Source organism: Oryzias latipes, chromosome 1, assembly GCF_053564925.1.
Source record: "Oryzias latipes strain Hd-rR chromosome 1, Olatipes_Hd-rR_3.1".
Taxonomy (NCBI): Eukaryota; Metazoa; Chordata; class Actinopteri; order Beloniformes; family Adrianichthyidae; genus Oryzias; species Oryzias latipes.
The window spans coordinates 18,694,658-18,712,343 of NC_136237.1; the positions used below are offsets into that span (position 1 = coordinate 18,694,658).

The 17,686-nt window shown below is 41.9% G+C and overlaps 2 protein-coding genes across 2 annotated transcripts; both read left to right on the plus strand.

Moving 5' to 3' along the window:
* The first annotated feature begins 3,735 nt into the window (after nt 1-3,735).
* Nucleotides 3,736-7,093, plus strand: actb1 (actin, beta 1). Its single transcript, XM_004065978.4, has 7 exons — nt 3,736-3,874; nt 4,694-4,819; nt 4,904-5,143; nt 5,570-5,816; nt 5,900-6,091; nt 6,181-6,362; nt 6,468-7,093. Exons 2-7 carry the CDS (start codon nt 4,697-4,699, stop codon nt 6,609-6,611), a joined length of 1,128 nt encoding a protein of 375 aa, XP_004066026.1. The 5' UTR covers nt 3,736-3,874; nt 4,694-4,696; the 3' UTR covers nt 6,612-7,093.
* A 2,644-nt stretch (nt 7,094-9,737) lies between these two features.
* fbxl18 (F-box and leucine-rich repeat protein 18) lies at nt 9,738-17,119 on the plus strand. Its single transcript, XM_004066044.5, has 7 exons — nt 9,738-9,934; nt 10,687-10,884; nt 12,303-12,652; nt 13,157-13,292; nt 13,371-14,449; nt 16,302-16,520; nt 16,600-17,119. The coding sequence occupies exons 1-7, from the start codon at nt 9,881-9,883 to the stop codon at nt 16,754-16,756; spliced, it is 2,193 nt and encodes a 730-aa protein (XP_004066092.2). The 5' UTR covers nt 9,738-9,880; the 3' UTR covers nt 16,757-17,119.
* Nucleotides 17,120-17,686: the final 567 nt, after the last annotated feature.

A 17,686-nucleotide genomic window follows, 5' to 3' on the forward strand; every position in this document is an offset into this window, starting at 1 on the left:
TGTTTTTAAATATATTCCCATTTGATTGGGTGTAACAGTGTTCTGACATTAAAGCATTCTTCTATTTGGTAAATCGAACTTAACAAAAAATGAAACCTCAGCTAGCAGTTTTAAAAAAAGTCTTTCTTTGTCAAATAAATAAGCTATCTTGACAATTAACTTTATTCACAGTTGTACAAAAAAGTATATTTGTGGGGTTTACCACACTATTAAAGCATCCAGTATAAGAATCGGTGAGCATTGGTTTTGCATTAACCTCCAAGTTTGACCTTGTTTTAGCATGGATGAATGCTTGTGTGCTGCACTTTCCTAAAATAAACAATGCTCCTTGCAGATGATGTTTCTTCTACAATTGCAGGAGTCTGACATCTGGTTTATCAGCTTCATTCAGTCAGAAAATACAGAATTTGTTTATAAATGTAGGGATTCTGCTTGCCTGTGACAAGCTTGTCCTGACTTTCATCCATCGACCTGACCATTAACCATTCTTCAGTTCTCATGCACTCTGATCTCTTCTTATTGACGTTTTCAGACTGCTGCTTTTATCCTCGTCAGTCATTTTGTCCTAACCTCACTCCATAGTCACAGCCACCACAGAAAATGGAGGAGGAGGATTTAGCTACAAAGTATGCAATAAAGACAGATGGCTTTGACTTCTTGGAGATTAATCCTGAAGGCACTCAGATCAGCGGTCAAGCTGGACCCCCTGCAGTTTGTCTGCCAGCAGAATATTGAGGTTAGGCTTTATGTTACTGCTGCAAAAAGCTTGCAGAATCCTAGATGATGCAGAAAACACTGTTCAATTCACACCAGGTGTAGGTTTTAACATTTTACTACTCAAGAAATTCATCTGCAAACTCCATAGTATTCCAAGCAGGAACCATCTTAACCGATTATCAGAGTTTTGGCCATTTTACACACATTATTTTGTGATTTAAAACTGTCATTTGTTTGTTATTTCTGTTGTTGTAGAAAAATTCCCCTCCCCATATGTATATATGAAATGTTTTATCTGTTGAGATATGAATGGCAGGCTGGAGCTCACCCATCCTCTTGATGACCTTCCAACAGAGCTACACAGACATGAGGCACAGGGAGAAGCAGTTTCCCGCACTAAAAGGTCCAATTTGTTCACAAGGAAACCAATGACCTACTTGTAAAAATGTAAAGTCTTTTAATTGTGATTATTTTGTTCTTCTTAAAATTTTTTTAAAAGCTTTGTTGTTTTCTAGGACATTGTTTCTTCAGAGCGGCAGACGATGGTTAGAAATTCACCTCTGAGTTGTGGGTGGGACCGTTGGCTCTGAGTAAGCCTGCCCCCTTTCCCATCATCCATCGTTTGTACTCTCTACCACTATCTTACAGCCCCTCACAACCCCAACCTAGCACTAGCATTGCAACAAAATGGCAAACAATATTGAAGCTATCCAAACGCACAGTTATGATCCAGATGCCAGCTCAGACAAGGAAAACGAAGACGCAAATGGATCCATTTGTCTGCAAGTGGACGCATCAGAAGGGAGTTTGTGGCTTTTACATCACACCTACGAGCATTCCCCCTCAGCATTTTTTTTTCTTTTGCTCCTGGTTCACAATGATTTGAAGAAAGAAATACTAAATAACTCAATTTTAAGCTTAATTTTCTTTACCTAGGTCCTCCATTATTAGAAAAATGCCACAATAACTTGTTAAAAACACCAAAAACACAATTTTCATCGGAGTGGGTATTTTAATCCCACATGACGCTTCAACCTATAACCTATACCTGTGCTGTATCACAACTGTGTTTTATAACAGCTGTCAAAAATACTTTAAATGTTTCACAGAAACTCTGAAAGGTTTAACAGAGCACCAACATGATCTATAAAAGAGGAAATATGTGTCCTGTAAAGTTTCTCATTCCTTTCCCCCCTCTCAGTCTTCACATCCCAAACTCAAGGGGGTTGGTTAGAGAGCATGACAGAGAGGAATCTGGGGTGAAAAAAGTAAGATTAATACATGTTGAAAAAAAGAGAAAACATGCTAGAGAATGGGATGAGTGAAAAGGGGAGAGAAGCTACCTGCTTTCTTCTTCCATATACGGTGTTAGTCAGCGCTGAGAGCCAGGCCTGGGAGTTTCTCTGATTAATGCAGCAGGGGAGTGCCTCTTTGTGTCAGTGCGTGTTGTTATGCATGTATGAATCATGCAAGATACTCTTTTTCTTGATGAGTAGCACAGAACTCCACAGCAAATATGAAATATCAGTCAGATAGGTGACACGTACACGTTTTGGAAAAGGTTTAAAAAAAAAGTGTTTTTGTGCCTGAATCAAAAAGAATTCTGAAACTGCGGAGTACAGCGACAAACCCTGCAAACTGGAACACATCCTGACCCTCAAAAAGAAAAATTCATTCATTTCTTTGGACAAGTCACATGATCCCAGCAGTGCATTCTTCCCCCCATGTGACATCCTCCGATATCTCCTTTTATGGATGTCATCCAAAGGAACTCTTAAAGGGATGGATAGCCTGCTCTGGCGCTATAATTGGTGCTTGTCTTTCTAAAACAGGATAATGCCACTCAGAAAAGCCAATTCCCTGATCAGCTCATCACTCCAACTCAACCCCCCCACTACCACCACACCATATGTGTCTTTAGCTGCAAACACTTCCTGTGTGCATCTACAAAAAATAAAGCACCATAAAATGTGACTTCCCTTCCCTGCTGGAGAGCAGGCTCCCAAATATCCATATTAGGAGCACAGGGAGCAAATCTCAGAGTCACTAGTACTATTGGTCCTGTGCCCTAATTGAGTTAAAACGCCACCCTGACTAAGCCACTCTTTGTCTTGTCTGCTTACAACATAAGCTTCTAAAGACAGATTTGCATCGCAAAGCTGAATACTACATTCCACCCACCATTTCAGGTTAAAATGCCAACAGGTGCTGCGTAATTCTGTGCACTCAAGTGAGTCATAGCAGGTTGCATATTTTTCATTCAAAGGCGAACACATCACGAAACTGATGAGTGCAAAAGAGGGATTAACAGATTCTCCGTTTTGCTGTAAACCAAAATCAACTTGGACACGCGTATCTTTGTCACTCTGATATATGTGCTTACGTGTAAGTGAGACCGGTACGCAGGAGCACATATTGTGCAGGGTGTTAACACTACTGTCAGTGACCCTGAAACTGTAACCAGTCCAAGGCTGCCAAATACACGTGTCTGTGATCGGTGGGAAAAATTGGATGTTCAAAGATTGACACAATTCAGTTATATAAAAAAAAGTTCCTAAATTGTTACGTTTTTTTTTTGAAGATCTGGTTAAGAAAAAAACAAGTGGACAAGCAAAATTATAGGATTACCTTAGCCAAATTACAGGGTAGATGATAAGGAGTAAACATATGATTGCATGTTTTTAATTTAACTGGACTTATCCCTAATGTGAGAACAACACAACAGAAAAACATGTTTTTAAGCTGATTCTCAAGAACCATGTTAGCAGTTGTAATTGCTGGGTTTTAAGTCACTCATTCAAAAACAATAATAAAAAAAATAAGAACAAAAACAAACCACTTAAAAAAAAACACAGTGACCAATGACCCCTGACACTTAACCCTCAAAATATAGGGGTTACTTTTCACGGTCCTTGTCCCCCGCGTGCCAGGGTGCACGGCAGCTATCTGCATGAGCCACACCCAGTGGATGCGGCGGAGCCAATCAGAGGACGCCGTGCGGAAAGTTCTCCTTTTATGGAGAGGGGCTGCAGCACGAGCTCACATATAAGCCCGCACTTCACAGGCCTTCATTGCAGTGTAGCTCAAACACTAAACTCCGCAGGAGTGTTGCCTTCCGGCGAGAGTCTTCACAAGTCGTGAACCCCCATTCATACAGGTAAGAGGCAACTTTTGACTTTTTGTTTTCTTGCTTATAAAATTTACGCCCTATTCGATACGTTAAAGACCTAAATGTTTAAAGTCGGCGACTTCTGTCTGGCGATAGCAAATTAAAATGTTATGTCGCTGTGTCAATGAATGACAAACTGCTGTCATGTCTGCTTCTCCGTCGTAAATATCCCTGTGTTTGATGCTATTATCATTCCGCTCGTATATTTAACTAGCCGCGTTGACAAGTTTGACCTTCTCCTGCATGCCAGCATCCACAAGGTTTGCGGTTCTTCTGACGTCTCGGGTTTCGGCCCGACGATGAAGGACTTTACATTTGCTTCATTCTAAAGTATTATTTTATACATTAAGCCTTTATTTTATTTTTAATCAGCAAGTCCGTTGAGCTTTAAAAAAACGTTGTGTTTTTCTGTAGTTTTTCTGCCTTCGCTGCACTTGCTGGGATGACTTTGCTTATTTGACGGGTTTAAAGCTGTAGTTCTGGAAAACAATCAAACATTTATGACAGTGATGCGATGTGCTGAGGGCAAAAAAGATTGGTAAGGATGTTTGAAGGGGGTGGCCGTCTGTCGGTGTCATCCGAACCTGTTTGGGACACGGGGTGGTTTCTGGACCGGTCTGCTGCTGCCGGTGAGGCTGCTCTCACTTTTGCCTTATATGGCCATGGTCAGACGGGCTAGAAACCCCTTTTGTTTCAAAGCCCTGCATTTTTAAACTCGAAACGACACCACAGCGACACCCAGCGTCCAGACCCTGAAACAGGACTGTCCAGTGGTAGATGCTGAGTTTCTGATTTTTCTTTCTGCAGAAAATGGAAGAAGAAATTGCTGCCCTCGTTATTGACAATGGATCTGGTATGTGCAAAGCTGGGTTTGCTGGGGATGACGCTCCTCGTGCCGTCTTCCCCTCCATCGTTGGCCGCCCCCGGCATCAGGTACAGCCTTTTTTTTTTACCTGCAGCATAACCCAAAGCCAGAGAGTTTTTGTTTGGGGCTAACTTTAAACTTTGCCTTCCAAGGGTGTGATGGTTGGTATGGGCCAGAAAGACAGCTATGTTGGTGATGAAGCACAGAGCAAAAGAGGAATCCTTACCCTCAAATACCCCATTGAGCATGGTATTGTAACCAACTGGGACGACATGGAGAAGATCTGGCATCACACCTTCTACAATGAGCTCAGAGTTGCCCCTGAGGAGCATCCAGTCCTGCTGACTGAGGCCCCCCTAAACCCAAAGGCTAACAGAGAAAAGATGACGCAGGTGAGGATCCTGAAACTGTTTTCTGAATTGCGTTGCCAGCTCATTTGCAGCTTCCATTCAGAAGCTGTTTCAATCTTTTCATTTTTCATGCTCCATATCATTTCCTCCTGCTCCTCCTTATACTCCAGGACTCTTCTCTCCTGAGCTGATCTCTTTACCTCTGCGGATGTTTTAAGGTTTTGATCTTCCTGCACTGCATCAGGAATGACTCTTTGCAGCATGGGCACAAACTTTTCTGATCTATCAACTGATGTGCTTGTCAACAAATTTAAACAATCACTTTATATTGCTGTGTTCTGCATAACTGTGTGGCTGTGCTCAAGTAATCTTAACTTGTATTGAATTCAGCTGGTGTGGTGGTTATAGTGATCTTAACAATAACTGGTGTGATTCACTGACCTAAGGTCTCCACTGCTCTTCTTCTAGATCATGTTTGAGACCTTCAACACTCCTGCCATGTACGTGGCCATCCAGGCTGTGCTCTCCCTGTACGCCTCTGGACGCACCACCGGAATCGTCATGGATTCTGGTGACGGTGTGACCCACACAGTACCCATCTATGAAGGCTACGCTCTGCCCCATGCCATTCTGAGGCTGGACCTGGCTGGGAGAGACCTCACAGACTACCTCATGAAAATCCTGACTGAGAGGGGTTACAGCTTCACTACCACAGGTGGGCCCTGTTTTACATTTGAGCAATAGGATGTGGAGAGTTGAAAACTAAATATAAACTGCTTTCTTCTGTCTGTTTTACAGCTGAGCGTGAGATTGTGCGTGACATTAAGGAGAAGTTGTGTTATGTTGCACTGGACTTTGAGCAGGAGATGGGAACTGCTGCATCTTCATCCTCACTAGAGAAGAGCTACGAACTGCCAGACGGCCAGGTCATCACTATTGGAAACGAGCGGTTCCGTTGTCCAGAGGCGCTCTTCCAGCCTTCTTTCCTTGGTAAACCTTACATCCTCATGCAATATGGGTTGAATATTGGCACATCTGATGTTGAAAAGTGACGGCTGTATTTTAACTCTCATGCACAGGTATGGAGTCTTGTGGTATCCATGAAACTACCTTTAACAGCATCATGAAGTGTGATGTTGATATCCGTAAGGACTTGTATGCCAACACTGTGCTGTCTGGCGGTACCACCATGTACCCTGGCATTGCTGACCGCATGCAGAAAGAGATCACTGCCTTGGCCCCCACTACAATGAAGATTAAGGTATGGAGACTTGAGTTTGCGCACAAAGTCTAAAGTGCTCCATCTAAAGCACTTCAGTGTTTTTTTTCACTACTGTACTTGCTAACTCCTCATTTATGCTTTTAGATTATCGCACCTCCAGAGAGGAAGTACTCTGTATGGATTGGCGGCTCCATCCTGGCTTCCCTGTCAACCTTCCAACAGATGTGGATCAGCAAGCAGGAATATGACGAGTCTGGCCCCAGCATCGTCCACAGAAAATGCTTCTAAAGAGACTTTGCCCTCCCCTTTCTCAAACTCACTGCTCCAAGCCCAAGTGGGCTCTGCATACATGCCTGCACCAACACGCTGTATGCAAGCCCATGCATCTATTTGTCTCACTTTGGCTATGGCACATGCCCCATGGTGGGGTAGAAACTGAAGTACAGGGGATCCCAGGCGGTGTGAATTTGAGTAACCTGTCCTTTATTTTGTTTTTGTTCGTGTAGGTCATTTCAGATGTCTCTGTTCACCATCTTATTTGCCTCTATGAAGGTTTATTCTCTGGGCTCACTGCTCAACAGACCTGTAGTATTGCTAAATATTTAAATTGTAATCTAAACTTTTTTTTGTACTTTCAGCCTTAAACAATACTCGAGTTTTGTCATGTGTAACACAAGGTGTTCACCTAGTGTTGAAGTGTATGAAGGATTGTGCATGGGGTTGAAGCCTCTAGTGTACACCACAACCCAATAAAGCGCACATTGTCTGAATTTTTGTCTGCCTGGTCTTAACATTCAAATATTTTTATGCGAATAGTATTTATACAGATCACTAAAATGTGTGTGTTGCCCAAGGCTGGAACAATGCTTTTACTTTCCATAGTGATGCTTCCTGGTTAAACATTTGGAGTGAGGGTGGAGATTAGAGATTTCTTCATCGGGGAGAAATTAAGTTTGCAGTGTTAATGACATCTAAACTTGGCACCCATGCTTAATTTTTTTTTTTTTTTTTTCTCGGGTCTTGTAATCATTTCAAACGATTTTGGGGGGGGGGGGGGGGGTAAAGCATCACTACTGAAGAGACTACTTGCCAATTCTTGTGGTGTACATATTAATCTTCAAGGGAAACGTTCAGGCTACTTACAATAACCTGAACTTCCAATTTTTACCTTTTTTCTGTGTGATCAAAGTACACTAGATGAGCCATATCTGCTTTTTAATCTACCTTTTTACTATTTTGAAGTAATCTCAAAACATACTGAAGTAAAGATGTACATCAATGTAAATGTATCTAACTCTGGACGATTGCTCACGACTGGCAAATTAAGAGCCATCCATTAACCCTTGTGCTGTTCTCCCTACCATGATAAAGGTGGAAAGATTTCATGTAATCCATGGACACCAGTGAGGTTCACAAATCATTAAAGAAAAAAGGTTCAGCGCACTGTCTAGTGGGTCTAGATAACTCGACTCTCAATGTTAAAGTGCCTAGGATAGCAAATGTGAATGATGCCATAATTAGACATATTTGTGCTTGTACATACAAACCATGACACAATCTATTAAATGTGAGATTTAAGGTTTAAATGCTTGGAAAGGAGTAGGAGGAAGGGAATTTTATTATTCCACCCTTTATTTGCTTTGCTTTACTTAACTATTTTACTACTACTTTTGTGGTTTGTAAATTCTAATTAAAGACACTATTCCAGAAATTATACCACTATCTTTAAGACCCCCCCCCCCCCATGTATAAAAGTATTTTTATCCGATATTTGGCTTACTAAACAGTTAACAAGAAAGCTATCATGTTCAAGCCTAAAACATTGAGATTACAATGTTAGTATTTCAAAATTAGCAAAACATAGTGTAATATATATATATATATATATATATGAAAATAAAAAACGCCCCTCTCACCCTCCGCGGGTGGTTTCTCCTCCAAGCTTGGGTCCTCTACCAGAGGCCTGGGAGCTTGAGGGTCCTGCGCAGTATCTTAGCTGTTCCTAGCACTGCGCTTTTTCTGGACTGAGAGGTCTGAGGTCTTTCCAGATATCTGTTGTAGCCACTCCTCCAGATTGGAGGTTACTGCCCCGAGTGCTCCAACTACCACAGGCACCACTGTCACCTTCACTTTCCATGCTTTCTCCAGTTCTTCTCTGAGTCCCTGGTATTTCCTCAGTTTCTCATGTTCCTTCTTCCTGATGTTCCCATCGCTTGGCACTGCCACATTCTCCACAACGGCTTTCCTCTGTTCTTTATCCACCACTACAATGCCTGGTTGGTTCGCCATTACCATCCTATCAGTCTGGATCTGGAAGTCCCACAGGATCTTTGCCCTCTCATTCTCTGCCACCTTTGGAGGTGTTTCCCATTTTGACCTGGGGGTTTCCAGTTCATATTCTGCACACATGTTCTGTATATTATTCCAGCCACTTGATTGTGGCGCTCTATATATGCTTTACCTGCCAGCATCTTACACCCTGCAGTTATGTGCTGGATTGTTTCAGGTGCCTCTTTGCACAGCCTACACCTTGGGTCTTGTCTGGTGTGGTAGATCTGAGCCTCTACCGCTCTGGTGCTCAGGGTTTGTTCCTGAGCTGCCAGGATGAGCGCTTCAGTGCTGTCCTGTAGGCCAGCCCTTTCTAGCCATTGATATAGATATACATCCGTGGTCTGTATATCTGTATATCTTCCTTTGGCCGTCTTATTATTTCTGTAGGGTATCTGATAACTAGCAGTGCGTAGCTGTTTATTGCCCGGTTCTTGTTCTTGCCCTTGAGCTGGCTTCTCAGGACTTGCCATACTTGTTGGAGGTATTTGGCTGTTGCAAAATTAATGTTATTTCTTACTTGGATGCAAAACTGCTGTTTCAGAATTTATTTTCTTTGCTTTGGGATCTAAAGTAAAAACGGGGGACGTGGTTCTTGGAAGTTTAATCTTTAAATAAAAAAAATCATCAATTTTGGAATTATAAAACATAACTTCTGATTTAATGTCTACATCAAAAAACGTCTAATTGCTTAAAGGCTACTTTTGTACAATACATCGTCTATGTCGAAATAAGTCAAAACTTTATTCAAATCTTTTTATTTGATGTAAGCAGTATGATTAAAAATAAATGATAGTAACAAACGTGTTAAAGTAATTTATTTAACTTTTTTTTATGAACCACAATAGTACATTTTTATTTAACAGATTACCTTTTACTTGTGAAGACGTGTAAATCACACAATCTTCTTACTTAATGCAATTAATCTCTTAAATGATACTTTATATTTATCTTCTTGGTTGATTTTGATTTTCAAGATTGTTGTTGTAAGATGTTTTTTTCACGTTTGAATAAATAAAAAAAGAAAAAGAAAAAAAAGAATCTACCCTCCGGAAGTCTTTCGCCAATGGGCGGAAGTAGGTCCGTCCTCGAAATAGTTCCGACGTGTTTAGCAGCATTTATGTATGTGTATGTATAATACAGGAGCTTGTAGCTCGTATTTGGAGCAAGCTTTATGAACAATTAAAAAATATATAGTGCGTGAATGGGACAATAAAATCCTACATACGATGAGTGGGACTGTGAGTGCAACTATAGAGGACATGAATACACAAATTGTCCAGGTAAGAGGGTTGCTAAAATCGTTGCAACAATGATTTTTTTCTGCCTGGGAGGGACTGCTTACCATTGACTAGTCTAATTCAGTTAAAAAAAAGGAAAGAATAAAGGTAAATAAATATAAATGAAACAAAAAGTGCTTTGTTTTAGTTAAGCTTTAGATATCACTCTTAAATGGGTTAAATTAGTGCTTCTCTTCTTAGAAGAATACACTCAGACTTGGATTACACAGCCCCACACTGTGACACTATGATTTGGGGTAACTGTAATCCATCTATGATAGAGGGAGCGAACAAAACCGCCCTTGCTTCTTTTGACATTTTTTCTAGAACAGGTTTTGGTACAGTACATCTGTTGTACTTTTGTATTTTATAAAATGTATAATTAACAAACCCTTCGGAGTGCACTCATGTGTTGCCACATCTCATAAGCATTGCAAGGGCAGCTTCATCAACACATTATAATGGCTGAATATGATTTTTTTCTCAGACATCCTGCTTACTTTTTATGTATGGAAGAATATTGTTGTGATTTTGTCAGAAATTAAAACATCAAAGTCGAACCACAAAGTGTAAGAGATAAAGCGCAGTCTCTACGGACAAAATATGGAATAAACAGTTGCTTAATTAGAATTTTATGCATAGTATATTGAAAGCCACTGTGTAACTTTTCCATTGAAGATGTTAACATCTTAAATATTCTTTCAGTGTATTACTGATCTAAAGTTGTATTTTGCATGACTTGCTTTTCTTCTTAGGCTGTACGTGTGGAGGACACAATGTCTTCCGCCTCTGCAGGAATGTCCGACTTGTCCGATGAGATCCTGCTGTGCATCCTGCGTCATGTTCCAGTGTGTGACTTGCTGACAAATGTGGCCAACGTCTGCCAAAAGTTACACACACTGTGCCATGACAAGTCCCTACTCACTAAAGTTAGATTGTCCGAGGAATACCTGGTAAAGAAATTATTTATCCTTCAAAAGTAATGGCGCTTTTCTTGTTTGAAAACTTGTTTTTCAGTTAGTTCTTACGTTTTTATACCTGCATGTAACCCTATATACACTACCAGACAAAAGTTTAAGAGCACTCCAAAGTTTTTAGTTTTTATTAAGATGTATTTAGTGTAATGTCCTGTCACATGTCTGAAATGGTGCAAAAAAGCAACTGGAGTTTCTGTAAAACAAAAAACAAACCATGAATCCTGAATACATACCAAAAGGACCGGCACAGTGCTGCAGAGTCATGCTGCTGTAGAAGTCACTTGCCCTAAATCCAGCTAAACATCCCCCTATAATCACACTTCCCCCTACTTGTTTGCCAGTCACACATTGTGGAGCCATCCTTTCACCTGTTTAACAGTGTGATTGTGCGTGATAAACTAAAGAATTCTAACTTTGTTTCCTCAGTTCACAACACCTTCCAGTCATCAGAGGGCCAGTTTCCTGGCCCTTGCAAGCCTTTTTTTTTATTCTGACACATAGTAATAATAATGATAATAATAACGCTCAAAGCGCTTACAATGTGTCCACTATTCATTCACTCCTCATTCATACTTGGTGATGACAGAGGCGTGGCTGCCAGTTCGCACCTACGGCTCCTCTGACCATCACCGGGACATTCATGCACATTCACACACCAGTGGAGCCACACTGGAGGCCAGGTGGGTGAAGTGTCTTGCCCAAGGAGACAACGACAGTTGACTGGAGGGAGCGGGGATCGAACCGCTGCCCCTTCGATCATTGACCACCAATCACCCTTCTTTTTGACACTTGTCCTGTCAACCCGGCAATTTTGAGTTTTCTTCTTACAGTTTAAACTGAGGTTAGCCTCCTACAACCAATGAAGCTAGAAGGATGCTGTCCTTAAAGCTGTTGTCTCGTGGGCTCCATGTCATGTAGCTGTTAACTCTCAGGATTCAGAATCGACTCTTGGTCTGCCCGACTTCCCTCTGTCAGAGTTTCCCAATGTTTCTGAGGGTCTTTAATTTCTTCTATTGTTGGTTGCCTTTTTCTCGTCATTTTTTAAACAACACATGACATTTTAGTCATATAATAGAAGGATTGAAGCCTACTAAGTGACACAATATGTGCCACAGTGTGTTCCAGCATACTTTTACTCTGAAGGATCTGTTTACGGCTTGATCTATTTCAGTTTAACAAACAGCTTTAAATTATTGATCTGGAAAGGTCTTATTGGTGTAATTCTGAAATGTGCACAACATTTCACTTTAAGGGAGCCAACCTACTAAAGGTACCTTTTGACTTAAATGGAAAATGAAGTGCGATACAAAGCATGAAATAATAAATGTTTTGCAACACATTCTTGTTGTTTAATTTAAGAAATCATTAATTGGTCCATTTCTTTTTTGTTTCAGGCTGATGATCACTTGGTTCGCGTCATACTGAAGCAGCTAGCCAACCGTGTTCAGTGTCTCAGCCTAAACGGCTGTTATTGGCTTTCTGGTTCCACCATGGAGTATCTGTCCCGCTGCAGAGGAGTGACGCATCTGGATGTCACGGGCTGCCGCCTCACCTCCATTTGCCTGTCTCGTCTCCTCTCCTCCCTGTCTCTGCTCAAATCCCTGGCCTTTGACGTGCGGCCGTGCTTCAACTCCGCTCTGCTGAGCTCCGAGGCGGTGGACTCTCTCAGCCGCCTCACTGAGCTCAGGCAGACCCTTTTCACGCCGAGTTACGGAGTGGTGCCCTGTTGTGCCCAACTTCGCAAGTAAGAACTGCTGCCGTTTGAGGTGTCAGGAAAATTAGGTTCAAAATTGAGACCCGCTCCAATAAAAACGGAGTTCACTTTTCTGTTGATGGAGGACATAGATAAAGAAAATTAAGCTCAAAATTGCATTTCTGAGTATTTCTTTATTTAGATCGTTGTGAATCGGGACGAACGAAAAAAAAAAGCTATTGGAAAAAGCTTATTTGTTGCATAGAAAACACACTGAGTGGACCATAAGCTCCCTGCTCTGCTCAATTCTGACGCGTCCTCTGGTAGACAAATGGATCCTTGAACGTCTTTGTTTTCCTCATCTGAGCTGGCATCTGGCTCAAAGCTGGACGGCTAGATGGCTCCAGTATTAATCGGCACTCTTGTTGGGCCCTTGTGGGTGGATTTGCTGTGCGCCAACAAGCCGCCCGCCTCTACTTTTTACTCATTTTCTCTACATCAAGATAAAAAGTGAGTATGTTGTTGATCCCTTATGGTAAGGGTTTTGCTCTCTAGGCTGATGCTGCAGTTCGATATCCCAGATGTGACCAGAGAGGGAGTGGGTGTGAGCTGCCAGCTAATGGTTGGTCAGAGCAGTGTGCCGCATTACGAACAACTGGAGGAGTTCACTGCACGGCTGGCTCCAGGAGAAGTGAGTTTTGTGTTGCTCCCGTGGGATTTGAAGGCAGTTGTTGGCGCGACTGACAGCTCTGTGTCTCAATAACTGCAGGTGAACCAGACGTTGCTGCTCCTCTACCTAGCAGTGTTCAGCGTTCACGTTCCCAAGCATCTCCGAACTTTCCTGGTGTCCATCCCTGGCCCCAACCCCGCGCACTGGCCCGCTGCACCCTCTTTAGCTCAGAGTTTGGGTGAACGAGGAGACCTGGTGGCCCTGCAGTTGCCCCGCTCCTGGTTAAATCATTTGTCTTTGAAGCGGGCCCTGGAGGGCAACAGCCCCAAGCACCTCAGCTTCAGCCGTTGCCCCGCGCTGTGGCCCCAGGTGTTCCAGTCGCTGCTGAACGGAGGAGTCCGAGACGCCACACAGCTGGTTAGCCTCAACCTGAGTGGGATCAACCACTCTCCGTACTCTGACTGCAGGAGTGTGGAGGATCAGCTGGTTGTTGGCTCTGTGAGCCAGCTGGCTGTCGCCTGCTGCCACATGAAACACTTGAATCTGATGCACAACCATTATCATCATGAGCACCCACCTGGGCTTGGCACGGAAAAACACCTGTGTGACAGCCTCGCCAAATTCAGGCACCTGCGCTCCCTCACGCTGCCTGCCTGTGCTCTGTCAGACGGCTTAAATACACATCAAGTTTCGCTTCGCAGCACGGCTCACTCCTCCTTGTTCCAGGGGTTGAAGAAAGCTCCTCGAGTTGGTATCCAGAATTACAAGCCAGACCCGGAAGCGCCTCCTCCAAGCGACGGCACGTCGGGACTGTCTCTGCTCGCGGCTGGCTGTCCTCATTTGGAGACTTTGGAGGTCATGGGCTCGAGTTTCGTCTCTGCGCTTCCTCGGCTCGAGCCTTGCTCCCGTGCCAACATAGAGCTCCGCGGCATTTGTGCTTGGGCAAGAACCATTGGTGACTCCCACTTAGCTGCGCTGGAGGCTCTGCCGCAGCTTCGGCGCTTGACTCTGGCAGGACTTCCGGGAGTCCTCCGGGGAACCGGATTGATCCAGCTTTCCCAGCAGTGCAGAGATCTGCGAGTGCTGTCGCTCGCTAATCTGGGATCACTGAAAACTATGAACTACTCATGTGCCTTGCTGGATGCCATCAAGCAGTGTGCACAGCTGCAGGAACTCAGGTTAGAAGTGACCAATCTAGGAATGGTTCTCCCTGTAGCACCAGGTTCTCCCTGTAGTACCAGGTTCTCCCTGTAGCACCAGGTTCTCCCTGTAGCACCAGGTTCTCCCTGTAGCACCAGGTTCTCCCTGTAGCTCCAGGTTCTCCCTGTAGCACCTGGTTCTCCCTGTAGCACCAGGTTCTCCCTGTAGCACCAGGTTCTCCCTGGTGGCCATTTTGTGGCAAAGTGTGAAATATCATGATTTTCACATTTTTGCACAATATGAGAAAAGAAAACGCTTGTTCAAGCAATTTTCTCTAAATTTCACACACGTGCCACCAAAGTCAGTCAACAACCATAAACCGAAGTTTCATTGACCTTTGACCTTGGGAAGAGGCCACCGTCTTGAATTTTCAAAAGAAACGCCTTAAGTACCAGCTAGGGCTGCACAATATGAGGAACACTCGCAATTTGCGATATTAGTGATTAATATGACAAGATGACGATATAACTTGCGATTCATGAAAAAGTAGCTAAACAATTAAATACATAATTTCCATGTCACTGCAACAGTTTCATTTAAATAAAAGTCAACTTAAATTACACTCCAAATGACCGTCGTCTACAAAGGAAAAGAACATCTAGTATAAAAAGGCTTCATCCGATTGGTCAATGATTTAAAAGGGTCTTTCTCATTGGTTAAATGCATAAAGGGATTTATTTGATTAAATACTTCAAGCTGCCATAAGATTGTTTTAGCACATTTAAGGTAACCACTTATCCCAATTTTCGCTGTCTTTTGCGATATGCGTATTGCACAGCTTGATATCGCGATAACGAGAAATTTGCAATACTTTGTAACGTACAACATGAAGATATTAGGAATGTGAGAATGCTTTACAAAAAACCACCGTCACAAAGGAAATCAAAAAGTTAACTTTGTTTTTTTTGGGGGGTTTTGGAAATGGTTTATTTCAAGCAATCGAATAAGAATAGTACATGAAAACAATACAATCATCAGTTATACATTCATACAATGACCTATCAAACTGAGGATAATTAGACATAAAATTAAATATTGCTTGAAAGGGAGTGGAAGGCAGCGAATTTATATCATCCCACCCCTGTTCTACCATTTTATTACATGATTTATCAATATCCGGTTCCTAGCTTTTATCAGACAGACTAAGAATCATTAAGTATCAATAAACACATGACAAAGATGAAATACTTAATTATTATGTAAAATAACTATTTTAGAAATCAACATGGCAAATGCAGATCAGTTATCCCAAATATATGCAGATTATGTCACTTACAAAAGTCATGTATATGATTAAAAAATAATAGTATATCAGTAAACTAGACATAACACTGTTTCAAAAATCTTCTTAGCATTACATTATTGCTGGTGAGTTTGCACGTTCCCCTTGTTCGTGTGTAGGTTGTTTTTTTGGCAGTCCAGCTTCCTCCCACAGTCCAAAGGCGTGTTTCATAAGGTTCATTAATGACTCAAAACTGTTCCTGAGATGGGAATGAGAGTGTGTGTGTCCCTGTGATGGACCGGCAAACTGTCCAGAATGAACCCCTGCCTCCCCCTGATGGTGGGATGGACCCTCAGCAGGCATAGAAGATGGGTGGGAAAATAGATGAGTGTTCGCAGTCATTAAATAGGAGATCATCTTCAAATCATTCTTTCTATTACAGAAGAATAATCAGTAATACTAATATGTTCTAAGATGGTTGGTATTAGTATGGTTAATTTTTCTTGGTACTTTATCTTCAATTTTCACAATGTAGATCTTTTCCATTCTGACATGAAATGCTGTACTTACATACATTTTGGTGCTTTCTAATGCTTTTTGTTTCTTAGGTTAGAGCAGCCTTATCTGAACGCCAACGCGGCTTTCTTTGAGGCTCTGTCCTGCTGCTCCCGCCTGCAGCGTGTCTGTCTCATCTCACGCAGCGGCACCTTTGACCCGTCAGCCACAGAGGCCTTCGTGGAGAAAAGCTCTGAGCTCATCATGTGCCACATGTTGATGGGCGGCACTTTGGTGGCCTGTCGAACGCTGCAGAAAACTTTATTAGAGAGGTGAACAACTCTGTTTTTGGATTATGAAGAGACGGCCTGTAGTATTGACTCCTCACAATGTTGTGCTTTTTCTTTTTAGATTTTCAGCCAAGCGCCCAGCTCTCAGCGTGGTCATCTATCCGTTACATCATGAGGACCTGCCCTCAGTCATCAGAGGCATTCCTCTAACACTGCTGGATCAGATCACCTTATTCCAGAGCCACGTTGCACAGCCACCACGCTTATCACCACTGTGATTCAGTGTGTTGCTGCTGCAACCAAAATGCACAAGAAACATTTTTATTATCATGTCATCAGATCGCACATTGCAAATAAGTTTTTCAGGTCAACAATGCGTCAAACTGCGTTGTTTACATTTACAGAACAATAATTATGGTGTTTAAAGGGACTTTCAAATTTTTATTTTTTGGACTTTTATTGTGTGCCATCCCATGGCTTTTCTGTTATGAATTATTTCTGAACTAACACCACTTTGTTTCCTAAAAATAATAAGCAAGAGTGGTTCCAGAAACAAAAGGAAATGGTTGTTCTAGGACTAAGTCTTTGCCTCTGAAGCTGATTATAGTGTGATGATTTAATAAACAGCCTAAATATTTTTTTATACTTATTGCCTCTGTAGTTTATGTCTGCTTTGACTCACAGCAAACCAAAATGTATAACAAGCCGTCTGAAGTAAGTTCATGATCCATTATTTGAAACTAAATGTGTCAGAAGTGACAATATAGATTTTTTGTGTGTAAAAAAGCTGTTTCATTTATAAGCAAGATGATGCTTACTGTGTATTTATCTTTTTAAACATTAATGTTTGAAAAAGGAAAGCATCCTTAAAAAAGTGCCTTTTAGGATTTTAAGAGTAGTTTGGCTTTTTTTGACAAAGTAAAGCTACATTTAATAATCTAAATGCGAACATTTCTTTTTTGTTAAATAAAACGTAATTACCATATCTGACCAGCAGGAGGCAGTACACAAGGAGAAATCCCAGCAATAGCTCAGGCATTTATAATCAATTCATGATGTAGTCGCTTTGAAAGCAACGACTCAGATTTGAAACACTTTATCTTGTAAAAGTGTGCTTTTTTAAAATGCATACTAGAATAGCGTCTGTGTTAACTGTTTTATATATTGCAAACGAGCATACATTTGTAAAAAAAAAAAAAAAAAGTTTA

What these genes read in the sequence shown, in the direction of transcription:
- actb1 (XM_004065978.4), top strand. Translation starts at nt 4,697, where the DNA reads ATGGAAGAAGAAATTGCTGCCCTCGTTATTGACAATGGATCTGGTATG. An exon ending in ACAGAGAAAAGATGACGCAG is followed by an intron (nt 5,144 to 5,569) that starts GTGAGGATCCTG and finishes CTCTTCTTCTAG; the next exon opens with ATCATGTTTGAGACCTTCAA. An exon ending in CCACTACAATGAAGATTAAG is followed by an intron (nt 6,363 to 6,467) that starts GTATGGAGACTT and finishes TTATGCTTTTAG; the next exon opens with ATTATCGCACCTCCAGAGAG.
- fbxl18 (XM_004066044.5), top strand. Translation starts at nt 9,881, where the DNA reads ATGAGTGGGACTGTGAGTGCAACTATAGAGGACATGAATACACAAATT. An exon ending in TGAATACACAAATTGTCCAG is followed by an intron (nt 9,935 to 10,686) that starts GTAAGAGGGTTG and finishes TTTTCTTCTTAG; the next exon opens with GCTGTACGTGTGGAGGACAC. An exon ending in CACGGCTGGCTCCAGGAGAA is followed by an intron (nt 13,293 to 13,370) that starts GTGAGTTTTGTG and finishes CAATAACTGCAG; the next exon opens with GTGAACCAGACGTTGCTGCT.